At 32.9% G+C, this 16666-nt stretch overlaps 1 protein-coding gene across 4 annotated transcripts; it reads left to right on the plus strand.

The window, feature by feature from the left end:
- Positions 1-3463: 3463 nt before the first annotated feature.
- Positions 3464-15776, plus strand: LOC114192605 (TNF receptor-associated factor homolog 1b-like). 4 transcript variants are annotated; one of them, XM_028082382.1, is made up of 13 exons: positions 3464-3660; positions 4316-4536; positions 4977-5088; positions 6397-6485; positions 6596-6664; positions 6751-6883; positions 8514-8672; positions 9161-9509; positions 10065-10177; positions 11263-11410; positions 12626-13098; positions 13182-13383; positions 14213-15776. In XM_028082382.1, the coding sequence occupies exons 2-13, from the start codon at positions 4362-4364 to the stop codon at positions 15614-15616; spliced, it is 3426 nt and encodes a 1141-aa protein (XP_027938183.1). In that variant the 5' UTR covers positions 3464-3660; positions 4316-4361; the 3' UTR covers positions 15617-15776. The 4 variants fall into 4 exon arrangements, with proteins under 4 accessions (XP_027938183.1, XP_027938184.1, XP_027938185.1 ...); XM_028082383.1 differs by having other exon boundaries at positions 3517-3660; positions 4359-4536; XM_028082384.1 differs by lacking the exons at positions 3464-3660; positions 4316-4536 and having other exon boundaries at positions 5000-5245.
- The last annotated feature ends 890 nt before the right edge of the window (positions 15777-16666 follow it).

The raw sequence follows: 16666 nt of genomic DNA on the forward strand, positions 1-16666 counted from the left end.
ATCTCGGAATCTAAATTATAGCATAAATCACTAATGAATTTTTCTAGAAGAAAGTTCATCAGAATATTTAACATTTATGAAAAACGAGTTTAATCCCACATGAAATATTGATATTAATTCTAATCCTACTTCATTAACGAGTTTATAAATTTTTATTTTTTTATGATACTTAACTTTATGATTTACATACAATATAAAACTTAGACTCGTTTTTTTCATTTACTTTTATGTAACTTGAAATATTAATTTTCGTGAAATTAAACATTTTGATGAATGTGGATTAAAAAAACTCAAATCAAGGTTCAAAAGTAAACTACAAGGAATTAATTCATTTGATAACATCTTAAAATCCCCACAGTTTAACTAATTCATTAAAATCACATGCAAGACTTATAAACAAGTATTCCCTTATCTGTGTTTTTCTTGTGCATTAGGGTTGAAGAGAAAGATGAAGTAAAAATACCAAAACCTTATATAACCTCAATAAATCAAAATTATAATAAAAATTCATCCCAACATCAATTTAACTCCAAAAACGTCCCTTCTACTTCCTAAAAATCTGAGACCCTGGTCCAAGCATGCCTAGTACTATAACGTCATTGGGAAAAAGATTTTAAAATTTGGGGTTGAAGAAGAACAACGAGGAACATAGGAGAAAATGAGAAATGAAGAAGGATACTTGATTCCGTGGAAGTTGAGAAAAGAAGGAAAAACTTTCTTAAATTGAATTGAAAAAATATGTTTAAATTTTATAATGACAAAAATAATTAAATTTTTTGTGATCTAGAATCAGTGAGTAAACAATACACGGTTTTCGTTTTCGATTAATATTAATTTAAAATTAAATATATGATGATTCGGGTTGTCCTTAACATAGATCGACTCATATGGATTTTTACGTCAGTTTGACTGAATTTAACATTTTAACTAATGTTCACTCAATTTAATTTAATTTTCTTACTTAATTTTTATCTGACCTTAGCCTTGATTTGGCTCAATCTTATCTTAATTGTCGTAACTTGACTTAAATATCTATATTTTAAATTTTCAAAACCTAAAAAATATTCAAATATAATTTTGATCTAAATCAGTTAAATAGATTGAATTTAAAATAAGCAAACGTAAATTTAAATTATTATTATAGGTTGAATTTCAGAATTTGATTCTTTTAACTACACCTAATAAATATAACCTAATTAGGACCTTACAGATATGAATGTCGTTTTTCTTTATATATACTTTTTTAATCTTTGAGATTTAATAGTAGTCCACACTAAGAAGAGTTATCCTTTAATGTTCAAGTCACATTGAAACTGAATGTAATAATAAATGTGTATTTAGTGAATAATTATAAAGAAAAGTTACAAAATATTTTTTATTATAGTTAATTCTACATTCCATCTAAAATTCTTTAGAAAATAAAAATATGTTACGTATATATTCACAACATATAATTTAGAATTATTTGTGCAATTCACCTTATTGATAGTGTTTTTATCTCTTTAAATGTTATTTTTCTTTTCTTTTTTCACAGTAGATGTTAAAGTAAGTCAACCTAACTCATACGAATTGTCTTATTACGGATCGAGCTAAAAAAGTTTACTTCAACCCGACTCATATTTTTGGTAAGTCATAAATTTTACAATCCGGTCTGACCCACAACAAGTTGGTAGGTTAGTGGATTGACCACTTATAAATTTTTTTTTTTGCAATTTATTTTTATATATTTATTGCATTACAATGAGAGTGAATTAACTCAATCTATTTATTGTAATAGTTGAATCAAAGTGTTCAATTAATTCTCAAAATATTATAATAGAGATAATAGTTAAAAATTAAAGTATCAACATATATAATTTCACAAACAAATAAATCAAACATTCAAGCTATTCAAATATTATAAAACAACTCATATAATTACAAGTAGTAAATACGTATAATTTTTTTAAAAAATAGTGTAAAAAATTGAATTATTGGTGGGTTAAGTGAACCGAGTTCAGTTGAACCCACTTTAGAAAAAAAAGTGAAATTTTCTCTATCTAACCTGACTTGAACCTATGGTAAGTTAAGTTGTTAAGTTGACCTACGGATTGAAACCCACTATGACATCTCTAAAAATTAAAGATTATCTAAAAATTAAAGAGTTAAATATGCTTTAATATCTCAATTTGGACATGAATGGAAATTTTTTATTATTTAAACTTTAATACATTTTATTTTATAAATTTTAAAAATAAATAAATATTTGTCACAGTTAAAGTAAAAAAATTATATTTATTTATTTATAAAATTGGAAAACTAAATTATATTTGTGAAATAAAACAAAATCTATTTCACACCTAAATCTAGCGATTACAACATATTTAACTAAATTGAAATTAAAAGATACACCTAAATTTAGAGATGAGAACTGTTTAACTAAATTAAAAGATACCCCGAGATATAAAAGTCATTATGTATTAAAATGGAGAAATTAACGTGACGGTGGGATTAACATATTTATCATCTTTTGAAAAAATATTCAACTAAACTAAAAGTATTTTCCAAACTTCTATTTTTAATTGAGTAGGATTTAAGAATGAATATATTTGTAATTGCTTACTTAACAATAAATTTTCTTTTTATAGTTAAAGTTATTAATTTTTTAATTATCTTTAAATTAAAAAAATAATTTTAGTTTTTAATTTAAGAGAATCCTTTTTTGTTATTTTCTGTTGTTAAAAAAAATTGTACACCACTGAATTGGCATTAAATTTCATTAAACTTAGTTAAGAAGCCTGAATTGATATTTTTAACCAAAATGAATTATTTTATAGTTTAGTTTGATCAATTGAATTTTAATAATAAAAAAAAAACTACTGTGTCAAAATAAAAACACATATTTTTACCATATTTAAAGATCTTGTCTTATTATAATTTAAATAAGATAAATAGAATAAAACAACTTTAACAAAAATATCCATTTTAGCATGACTATTTACTCTTTCTCATACTCAACTTTTAATATTTAAGAATTATACTAAATCTGGAGTAATTCAAATTGATATGAATGATTTTTTAGTAATTATTACAATCAAGAACTTTAACAAATTCTGAAATATTTTACATTTTTTTATTCATTAGTTACGAGATTAAATATATTAGTAGGATGTTTGTTTTCTTACAGAAATAATTTTAAAATATTATACCATTTATTTAAATGTATTTTGTAAGACTATTATTTTAAATTTTTATCTACATCTGCATAAAAAAATAAAATTTTAACTAAATATTAATTCTTTTAAAATTAAACTGACAACATCAATAATTCAATTTGAACACTAATGTTTCATTACAACAAAACATATTCATTTACATTTACATGTAATAACAAAACATATTTATATATAAAAAACACAAAATTGAGAAGGAGTAATAAAAAATGATGGCGGTTAGGGTTACTGTAAGGAATCAGTTCGATTTCAAGTTTCAACAGAATAAGAAGAAAGCACAAAGTCATGTAATTGAAAAAAAAAAAATCATTATTCTTTTTTTTTGTTATGCCTTTGTTTCCTGTTGCTGCTCAACCCTGTCTTTCTTTCTCTCACTTCGTCTTTCTCTCTCTAAAATCTCAGCGCTAGAATTGTGCCTTCTTGACAAACTTCTGCACTTTGATTCCAGGTTTGTCAACTCCTCATCGATCCACGGCATCGCTTTTTTTCTTTTACCTCAGCTCAATCTTTAACTGAGCTTCGTTTTTATTGTTTATTGCGTCAGGATTTTGATTAGTGAGTTATTTTTTTGGGTGACTTCTGGGAAATACTGTCCAGGATCTTCGTGTTTTTCGGTGTTGATTGTTTGGGGGAATATTCTATTTTTGGGGTTCATGCAATTGGACCTCATCGAACTGGTTTTGCTACCTCGTTGAGCTTATTTTCTTAATTCAAGCTTCTTTCAATTAGTTTGAATCTTTGTTCTAGGGTTTTTTATTGATGATTGGGGTTTTTGGCTTGGTTTCGTGTTCTGCTCTGAATATTTTTTTGGAGGAATTTACATTGGAGAAGGTAGTGTTTCATTAGGTTAATCGATATGGTTCAGGGGAAGGGGTGGGTTTGTTTTCTTGTGTTCTGAATTGGGATTATCAGTTATTGCGATTTTGAATTTGTTCCTTGACAACGTGCATTGGTTATGACTATGGTTATATTTTGTAGAACTTTTTAGATGTAGTTGCAAATGAATACTTATTGATTTATTTTTTGGAGTGATTTACTGTCTTGTAATGCAAGGTGGGGGTTTAAGGGCTGATTTTGTCTTTGTTTGTCTGATTGTTATTCAGTTGGCGTTTTAAGAAGGCAGTTAGTGAAATATTTCTTAATCAGGGAATGACTGGGATTGTGAGTGAGGAGTCTGGTGTGGGAAAGTCTGTGGAGGGAATTTCAAATGAGCAGCGATGTCAATCCGGGGAAGCATTGGCAGAATGGCGTTCTTCTGAGCAGGTGGAAAATGGAATCACATCTACCTCTCCCCCTTATTGGGACTCTGATGATGGAGATGATGGTGACGATTTCTTTTTCTAATTTTAACTCTATACGTTTTTTTTTCCTTACATTTTTACATTGTTATATTTCATGTTTGTGTCTGCTTTTCTGTTCGAGCTTAGGATGGTATTGCTGTCTGTTTTCTGTTTCGTTTTGTTTTTCCCCTTGTAACAAAAAAAATAAAAATAAATAAATAAAGAGATTGTATTATATGAAATCAAGAATGCTCAGATCAGGTTTGTATTATATGAAAATATTTTGCTCCTTGGTATTTTGATTGATATCAGTGGTTTAGTGTGTTTATTAATTTGTATGGATGGGTGATTAAGAAAGTAGTTATTTAAATCTTAGGCTACGCAGATGTCATTTTAATGTCATGGCCTTTTCTCATCTTAAAGGTTAAAAATTACTATTTGCCTGAAGAATTGTTTAAAGTCATATTTGTTTTTCTCTTCATAGGACCAAAACCTTCGGAGTTATTTGGAAGATATACATGGAAGATAGAAAAGTTTTCTCAAATTAACAAAAGGGAACTTCGCAGTAGTCCATTTGAGGTTGGCGGCTACAAATGGTATGAGGTGTTACATATCATTGGACTTACATAGCTTTTGTTGTGATTTAGAACTTAACTATCATGAGGGGGAGCCCGGTGCAGCAGTAAAGTTGTGCCTTGTTGACCGGTTGGTCATGGGTTCGAATCTGGAAACAGCCTCTTTGCATATGCAAGGGTAAGGCTGCATACAATGACCCTTCCCCATACATAGCAAGTAACCTTTTAGTACTGGGGTATGCTGAAGATGTAGAATTTAACTGTCCTTGTTGCTTTGCTTTATTTTTATTTACACCTCCAAAACTATATTGCATGCCGGACCTTGTTATACATTTATCATCTTTAGTCAATTGTGACTTGTTTTATCTTTGAATTTTTGAAGAAACACTGATGGATCTTAACCAGTGTAGTTTATCTCTAACACATCATATGCTCTCTCTGTTGTATGTATGTGTGTGTATTTAAATGAAGAAATTCATTTGGTCATACAGAAGTGTGGGGGATTTTGGAGGAATTAAATCTGTCTAGGAAAAGATTTACCATACCAACTAGTGACAGATTATACATTGCCTTAGGAAAAGAAACTGGTCTCTAATACCAAATTCCTCTTGATTGCAACCAAACATTGGTCCAAGAACTTTTTATAAAACAGGATTCTGTAAAAAACTTTGAACATAAAATAAACAGGTAACTGTCAATTACAAATGTCAGGGTACTGAGCATGCCCAAACGCATGTCAGGGAAAAGATCTTTATGTGACCTGTGAATCTGAGGTTTTAATTCTATTCAAGCCCTGATGTCCAACTAAATAACTTTATCTTAGGTGGGACTTTGGACTTCCTTAGATGTTTATCAGAATTTCAAGAGCTTTATGTGACCTGTGAACCTGCAATGTTATTAAATTTCTGTTGCCAAAGTAAATAACTTTTCCCTTAGGCAGGGCTTTGGACTTCCTAAGAGGTTTATCAAAATGGCAGTTAGGTTAATTCTACAAATGAGTTAGAAATTGGACAAGGACGTGCACAAAAACACAGTAGAAGTGTCAATAGTCCTGACCAATAATCTGCTATTTTTAGATATTTATATGGAATTTGTGACCCTTTCATATACTAATTTGTCATACAAGAGAAAGATACCTGCTTTATCTCACTTGCTACAGGTGTCATGTGAGGACTATTGTAGTTTTCATGGAAATCATGCTCTTAATTTAATGTTGGTATGTGCAGTCTAAGAAATACATTTTATTTGGTGAGATAGTTTATAACTTCAGATGACATGATGAATACTAGTGTTGATTTTTTGAATTAATAATTGTTTTGTTTGTGGCAGGTATATTTTAATCTATCCACAAGGCTGTGATGTATGCAATCATCTCTCACTCTTTCTGTGTGTTGCTAATCATGACAAACTTCTTCCAGGTTCAATTCACAATCTTTTTCAGATTGCATTGACGATTACTAGTTCTATTTTCTACAATTAGTTCCATAGTATTTGGTTGTGCTTACTTTTTCTTTCTTGGGCAAGACAGGATGGAGTCATTTTGCTCAATTTACAATAGCCGTGGTCAATAAAGACCCAAAGAAATCAAAATATTCTGGTCTGTTTCATAATAGTTGGGTTAATTACCAAAGATTACAATTTTTCTTTCAATATTATTGAAATAAATGCCCTTGAGTTTTCTAGATACATTGCATCGATTTTGGAAGAAGGAGCATGACTGGGGATGGAAAAAGTTTATGGAACTGTCCAAGGTGTATGATGGATTTGTTGATACTTCAGACAATCTGATAATAAAAGCTCAAGTTCAAGTCATAAGGTATTCTATTTTTAATTTATGTTATTTAGGATATTTCGAATACTCAGTCCATCTTCCACCAAGCTGTCTTAATAATTAAGGTTACTTGCCATATGATATAATTTTGAACTTCATTTTGTTTCCTTATCTAGAAAGAACATCAGAACAAATGGATGTCTCTTAATTATGCTAGTTTGAGTGATTGGTCCTCCATAGTTTCATAGTAAATTGAAAGCCAGATAGAAATAATATTTTTATGATGTGAAGTTAACTTTGTAGTGAAGTTGGGTCTAAACAAGTTCAGGCTTCCACTGTAGCATTTATTGCTGAGTTTATGAATCTTGGATTCCATTTGTGTCAATTTGTAATTCCCATTGGTTTTTTGGAACAATATTTTATATTTTCTTGGACTGTTCCTTCTTATTGTTATATATTATACCTAAAGTTTGTGTGGCAATCCTCGTGAACATATGGTATGAGGTCTCATTCCATATTCTTTGAATTTGTATGCATTCTCCACAGAATTTATATTGAGATGAATGTATAGTATGTTAACAGTGGCTCTTGATCACGATAAAATAAAACCTGGTAGATGATGTCAAATGCAGCTTGTCTGTAGTTAAAAGTTAAACATCGATAATACTGTGGGACCTTCCCCTTTCACACCATCTGTGCTGCTATGGTAAATTTCATTATATTTAGGGCTCAATGAGCCCCTTCATCCTGTCTTTATTTGTTTTTTCATTTCTTTGTTATTTTATTTTATTGTCTTCAGGTCATGGAATTTTGAGTCAATATAAAATGTTTTCCAGAAATTTATTTCTCGTTCTTAAAAGTGTGTTCCGGAATGTAAAATGTTGACTTTTCTGAATTTAAATTCTGGTATATGAACAATGACTTGCAGAATTTAAATCTGGGAGTCGATTTTTTTACAGTTCCAAATTGTTCTGGAATTTAATTTCCAGAAAGGTGAAATAAAGAACATGTACGAGGGTATTATTTGACAATTTGACCTCAAAACGGAGGGTGTATTGAGTCTATCATCACAATTCACACCCTCTCCCATGGTTCATTACCCAAATGGCACTGCTGGTGATTTGTATACCCATACCTGATTGTTATAAATATAAATGTGTGGGGTGAATATTTATCAATCATCAGTCCAAATTTGTAAATGCCATAAATAAAACATACAATGGTGCTTAAAGCATTTGTAACGATAGTTTTTCATGTGTATAGATGCATTTGGATGGTTTTTTAACAAAGTAGGTAGAAATATTTTTTTTAATATAAATTCCACTTTTAGAAAAATGTCAGAAGTTTTTTTCCTCCTAAATTGCGTTCTTCCACTACTGAGAAAACTCTTGGTGAAAAAGCCTACCCCTTGTCACAATAACCTGCTTGCATTACTCTGCGCACCTACGCACTATGCTTATCCCTTGTTCAGAATTTCAAGTTTTATTCGTCTGTTGCCAAGTTAGACTGCATCTTCTCTTCTATTTTTTAAATACACCAAATTTCGCTCTTGTTTTTTATTTATTAAGTTTATGGGGCAGACAAATGTCGCAACTTGTTAATTTATTTTTTCATTTTCCTTGGGATTTTATCTTGAAGTGTGACCATATATTCCTTTTTTGTTTCTGCTGCATAGGGAGAAATCAGACAGACCTTTCCGGTGCCTTGATTGTCAATATAGGAGAGAACTTGTTAGGGTATATTTGACAAATGTAGAACAAATTTGTCGGCGTTTCGTGGAGGAGAGAAGAAGCAAACTTGGGAAATTGATAGAGGATAAAGCTAGATGGTCAAGGTACATGTGCTCTCCTTTAAAAATCTCCCTCTTCAGACACATTGCAAGTCTAATCTTGCTCCGGATTGTCACCTAATAAAAGTCTGGATGATGTTACTTCTTTTTCACACTTCCAGATCAATAACAATAGTTTAACACTTGTACTGAAAGATTTGACTTAATTCCCGTTCAATCTGGAAAGTAGAAAAAATGTTAGCTATATTGCATAAAAGATACAGAAGAGGAATGAATGTTATGGTCAAATCAAATAGGTGATCATGGTTTTTATGTATTATAGCTGACTTCAGGCAGTCTGCCTATTTCGTGTGTATCTTGAAATGTATGTTTACATCCTATTTGAAATTAAATATGATTTGATATTTTCTTTTTATTGGAATGCATATTGTTTTCCTATTTTATATTATGTATTATCATTAATTCCCTAGTATCTCAGACGTTTAAGTTCTGGTGTCTTATTTTGTTCTGATAAAATATTAATATGTATGCAGCTTCTTTTCTTTCTGGCGGGAAATTGACCAGACTTCTAAGCGCCACATGTCTAGGGAGAAGACAGATGTAATTTTGAAAGTAGTTGTAAAGCATTTCTTCATTGAGAAAGAAGTCACTTCTACTTTGGTAATGGATTCCTTGCATAGTGGATTGAATGCTCTTGAAGGCCAGACTCAAAACCAAAAAGCTAAAGTGAAATTGCTGGATGCTGAAGAAATACCAGCGCCACTTGTTCATGTTGAGAAAGACATGTTTGTACTGGTGGATGATGTTTTACTGCTACTTGAAAGGGCTGCAATAGAACCACTGCCTCCTAAAGATGAAAAGTGCCCTCAAAACCGGACAAAGGTAAGATGTAGAATTATGTTTGTGATAGTGACCATGGAATTTTGGGTTGACACCTGATCTGATAACTGGTGACACGGTTGAGCACTGATCTCTATGAAATGTGATTGTATTGGGCTGAGGTTTTTGAGGATGTAGTTGACAAATAAGAGCAGAACAGAATATGTTTAAATGGGGTCTAGACCAGGGAGAAAAGGAAACTGAAACTCGGCTATTGTATTCTGAATAGCATTGATTTTAGGATTGGTTTTCACTCAATCACTACTACTACATCAGCTGGTCATCTGAGCTATTAACCTTAAGAGTTATTCGATTTATGTTTTATGCTTCAATGTTTTTTGCTTCTGTTTCTTATATTTCATCTTTTATTCTGTCATTTTAGAATGATTACACGTGTTTAGAGTTGCTTTGAAAATTTATAATTGAATAATAACAATTTTGCAATAATTTTTTCAACGGTAAATTACATAAATTGGTAATCATCAGGTATTAGACTACTTTAATTTAAAAATTTGACGGGATTTAATAATAAAGGCCTTTTTTCTCTTAATTTTGCAGGATGGAAATTCTGGAGAGGATTTCAACAAGGATTCTATTGAGCGTGATGAAAGGCGTTTAACAGAATTGGGTCGTAGGACTTTGGAAATATTTGTCCTTGCCCATATATTCAGGTAGTATACACAGTAATTTTGTAATGAATTCAGAGCGTTCAAGTTTCTCAGCTTCATTGCTTTTATATGTACTCTTTACTTATGCTTGTATTTCCCCCTTAATCAAGTATTAGAGAGGCATGCATAATATTGACACAGTTAGCCTGCTGATTTGGGATGCTCTCCATTTCTATGTACCGATATTAACAATGATTGAGGGGGAGAGGGGGGCAGGTTGATAATCTTTATGCTGCCATTGATGAATATCCTTAAAGTGAAGGGTCCAGGTTAAGGCTATTCCTTTGAGTTAACATTTTTTGGTTGAGTTCTTTCAGATCAAAGCAAGAACATTAGCATGATGTTCAATGTACTTTGGCTAACTTTTTTCTACATTGTGTGTTTGGTAAATGCATTAGAATCGGACACAATTGGTCATTGGAATCTAATCTATGAATGAGTATGTTTGGTGACACGCAAGAATGAGACACTATAGGACATTGAGTTCAATAGTATGTCTTGTGTTCTAAAAATGGAACAAAATAGAACAAAATAGAACAACAGGTACAGGGTAGTACATCCTGGTTATAGGGTTTTTGGTGGAACCAATGAGAATAGAAGATAGCCTTTTTGTGCCTTTATGTTTTGATAGATAACCAGATTCTACCAGAAAAGTAGTTAGCAATTTTCATTTCGTAAATGTTAGCTCAGTGTGGACGTGTTGCATTGCATCAACTGAGTGCTTATCTACTTCCACGTTTTGGCCAATGTTCTACAATTGTTGGCAAAATAGGATGCAGCTGATTATTCTGCATAATACAGACTTAGTTATGAGTTGCTTCAAGTTTAAATGCCTGTTTTGAAATATTAGCTTATTCAGAAGTTGTGATCCCCTTGTATCAATGAGCTTGGAGTTCCTCTACTTTGTAGTATTGCCAACGGAGAATAGGAAATTGTTGAAAATATGGAAATATTGAGAAGTTCCTAATGGTAGGGCCCATGTAAGCATCCTACCTAGAAGTTAGGAAGAGGCATAATTTTTGTTTCATATGTAGGTAATAGACATGCATCAATTTAGATATCCTGACTATTTAGTTTCATGGGTGCAGTAATAAAATTGAGGTTGCCTACCAGGAAGCTGTTGCACTAAAAAGACAAGAAGAACTCATCCGTGAAGAAGAGGCTGCATGGCAAGCTGAAAGTGATCAAAAAGCAAAACGTGGGAGTGAGAGGGAGAAGAAGTCGAAGAAAAAACAGGTCTGGAACCCATTGAAAATGCAGTTTCAAGGGATTTTTGGTTATCGGAATGTTGATTTCACTGATGCAATGCATTGTCTAGCTCTCTTGTTAGCAAATTAGGTTCTTATTTGATTATCTGTAATGTTGTGGTTTAGAAGTGAACTCTTATGAATTTCACTACGGAAGATAGTTAAACTACAGAAAATGAACTGTAAATGAAAACTGTTATGATATAATGAACACATTGAAAGCAGGTAGAGTTGGTCAATGCCACCGATTTACTTTTTTTATTCTGGTACTGTTGAAGTCATCAACTCCTGCCTATGCTGAACCCCAGCTGGAGTAAGAGTTTCACTAATTTGGATTCTTTTTTTCTAATGAATAGCATCTTTCAATTCGCTTAAATTTAAGGGAAATAAGGCATAGTATGTTCATATATGCACATATACATAATTTCCCCATCTTTATGTGTGATGTGAGGTGCCTGTTGAAGACCTCTCTTACTTCTTTACAAACCCAGCCTTCTATAAATTTCTTTGGGTTGATATCTGGTGCAACTCCACTAATGAAAGCAAAGCAATAATGTACAAGAAATACAAACAGAACAAAAGGAGAGTAGTTAGGAAATCATCTTAGAATATAGATTTAGGTCTAACCAACCACCCTGTAAAACTGGGCTATAAAATAAACGCTGCCTTTCACTTATACATTATATTTTGACATTACTTCTAGTCAGTGCTGGACTTTAGTTTTTAAAAGTACGCCCCTTCACATCCAACACTAGCGGGCTTGATATGCTGATAATATGGTGGATGTCCCTTTTAATGGATTTAAGATAGGTTCAATACCATCTTAGAATCTGGGTTGACTCTAAACAAGCCTACAACACCGATTTGTGGGGTGAGGATTGTCTCCTCTGCTTGCTGGTTAAAATATCAAGTTTATGAACAACTAATAAATTTACTGGTTAATTTAGTCAGTCTTTGGTTAACCCATTCAAAACACCTATTTGAATATTGTTAATCAGTAACGACCCTTTGAGCTGATTTTTTCCTTAATTGGATGTAATTTTGCTACCAATTTGTAACCTGTAATGTTCTCTAGGTTTTTCTGTCGACATCGGCTTGTTATTTTTGGGATTAAATAATCTAATGTGCATGAGGTAAGGAGTTTTGTGGGTTGATATTTTTTTTTCTATAATTGTTGACAGATATTCCTGTCTTTTTACTACAGGCCAAACAAAAACGTAACAACCGAAAAGGAAAGGACAAAGGGAGGGAGGAGAGGTCTACTGTCTCTGTACCTGAGAAGAACCAAGACAATGCTGCTGATGACAAAAATGATTCTAACATAGAGGAAGGTGTAGCTGTGTCTGAAAAGGCTGATGCTGTGGAAGATGTTTCTGACGTGTCTGACTCTGTAGATGGTGTTGCTGAAACGCTTCAGCCTGATTCAGAAGACAGAGATGCTGGTCCTGTTAATTGGGATACTGATGCATCAGAAGTTCATCCTCCATCTGAGGATAGAAACAATGGCATAGGTGGTGCTTCAACGATACGAAATGGAATGTCCGAGAAAAGGAGCAGTTCAGTGATAGATGATAGTTCTTCAACATGTTCTACTGATTCTTTGCCGTCAGTAGTCATGAGTGACCCCCACAAGGGAAATTCTTTCTCAAATTATAAAGTCCAAAAGTCGCCTAGCAGGTGCTTATATATTTTTATTTTGTGTGAATGGATATCAATGCTCATGTGTTTATGTGATATGATATGACACTTTTTATTTGTAGAGGTAAGAACCGAGGCAAAACATTGTCTGATGTTAGTAGTTGGACGAATGAAATAGATAGTCAGCCATCTCGTTCTGCGGCAGATGCTGGGGATAGTAACAATGAGTCTGGAAGTGGTAAGACTGGCAAATCTGAGTCTGAGGTTGTTGTCCTCTCCTTACGTGATCAGTTGAAGTGGGCCGAGCAGCACGTTGTCAGAAAGGTTGTCATTTCGACTTTGTTGGAACTACTTATCCAATTAACATAAATTCTTCTCTAAATCACATCTATTTGACTTTCTGTGTTATGAAATGCCTTTTGTCTATTTTTTCCCCAAATTTTAGTGTTTGTGCCTTATCATCCAAGGTTCGTCCATAACTTTTACTTTTTATTTTCACCATTTAAGAGGAGGATTATAGTTTTCTTGTGGAAAATAATTTCAAATTAGTTACACTTCGTACAACAAAAGGTCTTAAAAATAGAGAGATGACTGAACACCTTGCTTTCCCTTACTAATTTTCTATCTGCAAATAGATGAAAATAATTTGAATTTGCAACTTAAAAAGTTGATGTTTCTATATTCCTATCCTGTTTAGAGATTAATTATGGGAAAAAAGATGTGTATCCATTTCATCTTGTTTCCATCACCTTTTCCTTTCCTTTCTTACACCATTAAACCATTGAGAGCCTACGTGAATGCTTATCTCCAAAATTTTGCTGGAACGAAGATGTTTACATCCCCTTTATTTTCTTTCCCATGACTTGTTTTTGATTTTGGAATTCTCTGCTTTCTGTTTACTGGGAAGAATTTGAATCTTATTTCTATCGAAGTGGACAGGAAATCAGATTTGGAGTGGCAATGACTTTATTTTTATTTGATGTTTGCTTTTAAAGTTTTCGTTTCGCTTTTTTTTTTTTCTTTAAACTTTTATCTTCATTCAATATCTTTTTTACAAACGAATAAATTATTTTCATACTCAATTTCACCTTAAAGCCTCTATCTCTGGTTTAATTGGAGCTTGACATGGTGCTTTTGCTTTTCTAATTGATAGGAAGAGGAGTTTCTTTCGGTGAAGAAACCGGGCATCAGAGACGTTGTTGAGGCAGAGAGATCTGTTGACAATGACAGTCTACGAAAAGAAAAGATATCAGCTGTGCCATCCTCACCCATTAGTCCTCCTAGAAACTTATCATCCTCTATTCAAATGAAGTTAGAACACAAGACTAGCCCTACTGTATATCCTGTTCATATCAGGAAAACATCTTTAAGTGGCTCCCCACAGACTGATAAAGACCCATCTTCACCTTTTACTCCTGCATCACCAGTCCCAGCTGTGTCTAAAACCGATATACAAAAGACTTCAACTGCAAGATTAACTGAAAGATCTGAGGCACAAGTGCCAATGATGTCGAGACCTTCAAGTGCTCCTTTAGTTCCTGGTCCCAGGCCAACTGCCCCTGTTGCCTCCATGGTTCAAACTGCTCCCCTACTTGCACGCTCAGTGAGTGCAGCTGGCCGGTTGGGTCCTGATCCCTTACCTGCTACTACCCATAGGCGTGCTCCTCAATCCTACAGAAATGTGATTTTGGGAAACCCTGTGGCGTCAACTGCTGCTAGTCTGACCCATTCCAGCTCCTCAAGTTCAGGAGTAAATCCATCATCACCTGGCTATTCTCAACCATCGTTACATTCATCTGTATTTTTATCCCAGAGCTCTGACAGATTGGACAAAAGTTCTGGTCAGTCTGGTGTTCATTTTAGCTTGATTGCACGGGATGTTTTACAGAATGGTTCCCAGTGGATTGAGAGTTCTCAAAGGGAATCGAACAGAATGCCCTTTGATCAACCCTCCAGGCTCGATGATGCTCAAAATCATGACTTGTACAGGCCGGCGCACAGTAGATCAATGGGCAACATGTCAACTGAGTTCCCAGCCTGTGCATCTGGGCGTCATAACCAAGGGTTAATGGTGGATGAGTTCCCACACCTTGATATCATAAATGACCTGCTTGATGATGAACATGTTATTGGGAAGTCGGCTAAATCAAGTTCAGCATTCCAGTCTCCAAATAATGGATCGCAGTTGCTAAATCGACAGCTCACTTTTCCTGGGGATTTGGTGGCAAATGATGATCTGGGATCTTCAACCAGTTCTTGCAGGTTTGAGCGATCACGAAGTTACCATAATGACCATAGATTCCAAGGAGGGTATAGCTTGTCTGGTGGGCATTATGATTCAGCGAGGGATTATATTCCAGCGATGAGTAGTGTGCATTGCGTGAATGGTCAGGTAGATGGGTTGATACCAAACCAATGGCAAGTGGGTGGTTCTGATCTGTTGTATCTAGGCATGAGAAACACAGAGAACGGTAATTATGCATACTATCCAGATTACTCAAATATGACATGCGGTGTCAATGGTTATACTGTATTCAGGCCGTCAAGTGGTCCCTAAGAGGGAAACGGTAAACTAACAAATGTAATGTGTTTGAGGAAATTGTTGGGTCTTTTTAGATTGGAGTGAGGTTGTAATCTCTCGATTAAAAACCATTTTGTAAAGAGTGTGAGTTATTTGATTCCAGCTTTTTATCCACTTCATGTCTTTGCCTGCTTCAGATTATGGATGAATCATTATTAGGTTTGAAAACAAGACTCTATCGCATATGCCATGGATATTAATCGGATTGTACGGGAAAAATTTGCCCTTTGGACAAATGGTGTTTTTGCGATATTATGTCAAGATTAGATAAATACTTAGTTTAATATAATAAATATTTATATATATTTTATTTTTAGTATAATAATATCGTTTTAGTGTAATAAAGTTTGGTGTAGTTAGTTTTCCTTGAACTTAGTTAATGTTTAAAATAATTGAATATATATATTTAACATTTGGTATTATCGTGTTTGTTTAAAAAGAACTAGGCCTTTAGGAAATATTTTCTCTTCTTACTTACGGCGAAGTTGCATACGAGTGATGTGAGAATGTCTTATTTTCTCTTATTTTTGTCATTGTGACTATCAAATTGAATTGATGATGATCTTACGTTTGTGTTGCTAACAAATTAAATTCAAGATGATTCTGTTTCGCTTAATATTTTGGTTTTGACTAGAGCTACTTAGAATTTGTGGGCAATCAAGATGTACTCGATCTCATTGAAAAGGTGAATACCAACTTTAAGTATGTGCTTTAGTATTTATTAAAAGGATATTATTAAATCATACTTTATAGGTTTTATTTTAGTAGTAGTTTTGAAATTTAGAGGCAAATAATTACTGACCCACATTTCTAGTCAGATGATTTAATACAATGGTTAGCTGTAATCCATAACATAGTTTGATCTCTATTTACTTACCTGGTGACAAAGTTGAAATAGAGTGTGAGAGAAATTATGAGTTCAGCTCTCTTATTAATATTCGAGAGTTAGAAATGAAGGGTGTAGATAAAAAGTAATTGTACAATTTACATTTTATATTTTATTTGTTAAATTGTTTAGAAAAAATC

This window comes from Vigna unguiculata, chromosome 7 (genome assembly GCF_004118075.2).
Source record: "Vigna unguiculata cultivar IT97K-499-35 chromosome 7, ASM411807v1, whole genome shotgun sequence".
NCBI lineage: Eukaryota > Viridiplantae > Streptophyta > Magnoliopsida > Fabales > Fabaceae > Vigna > Vigna unguiculata.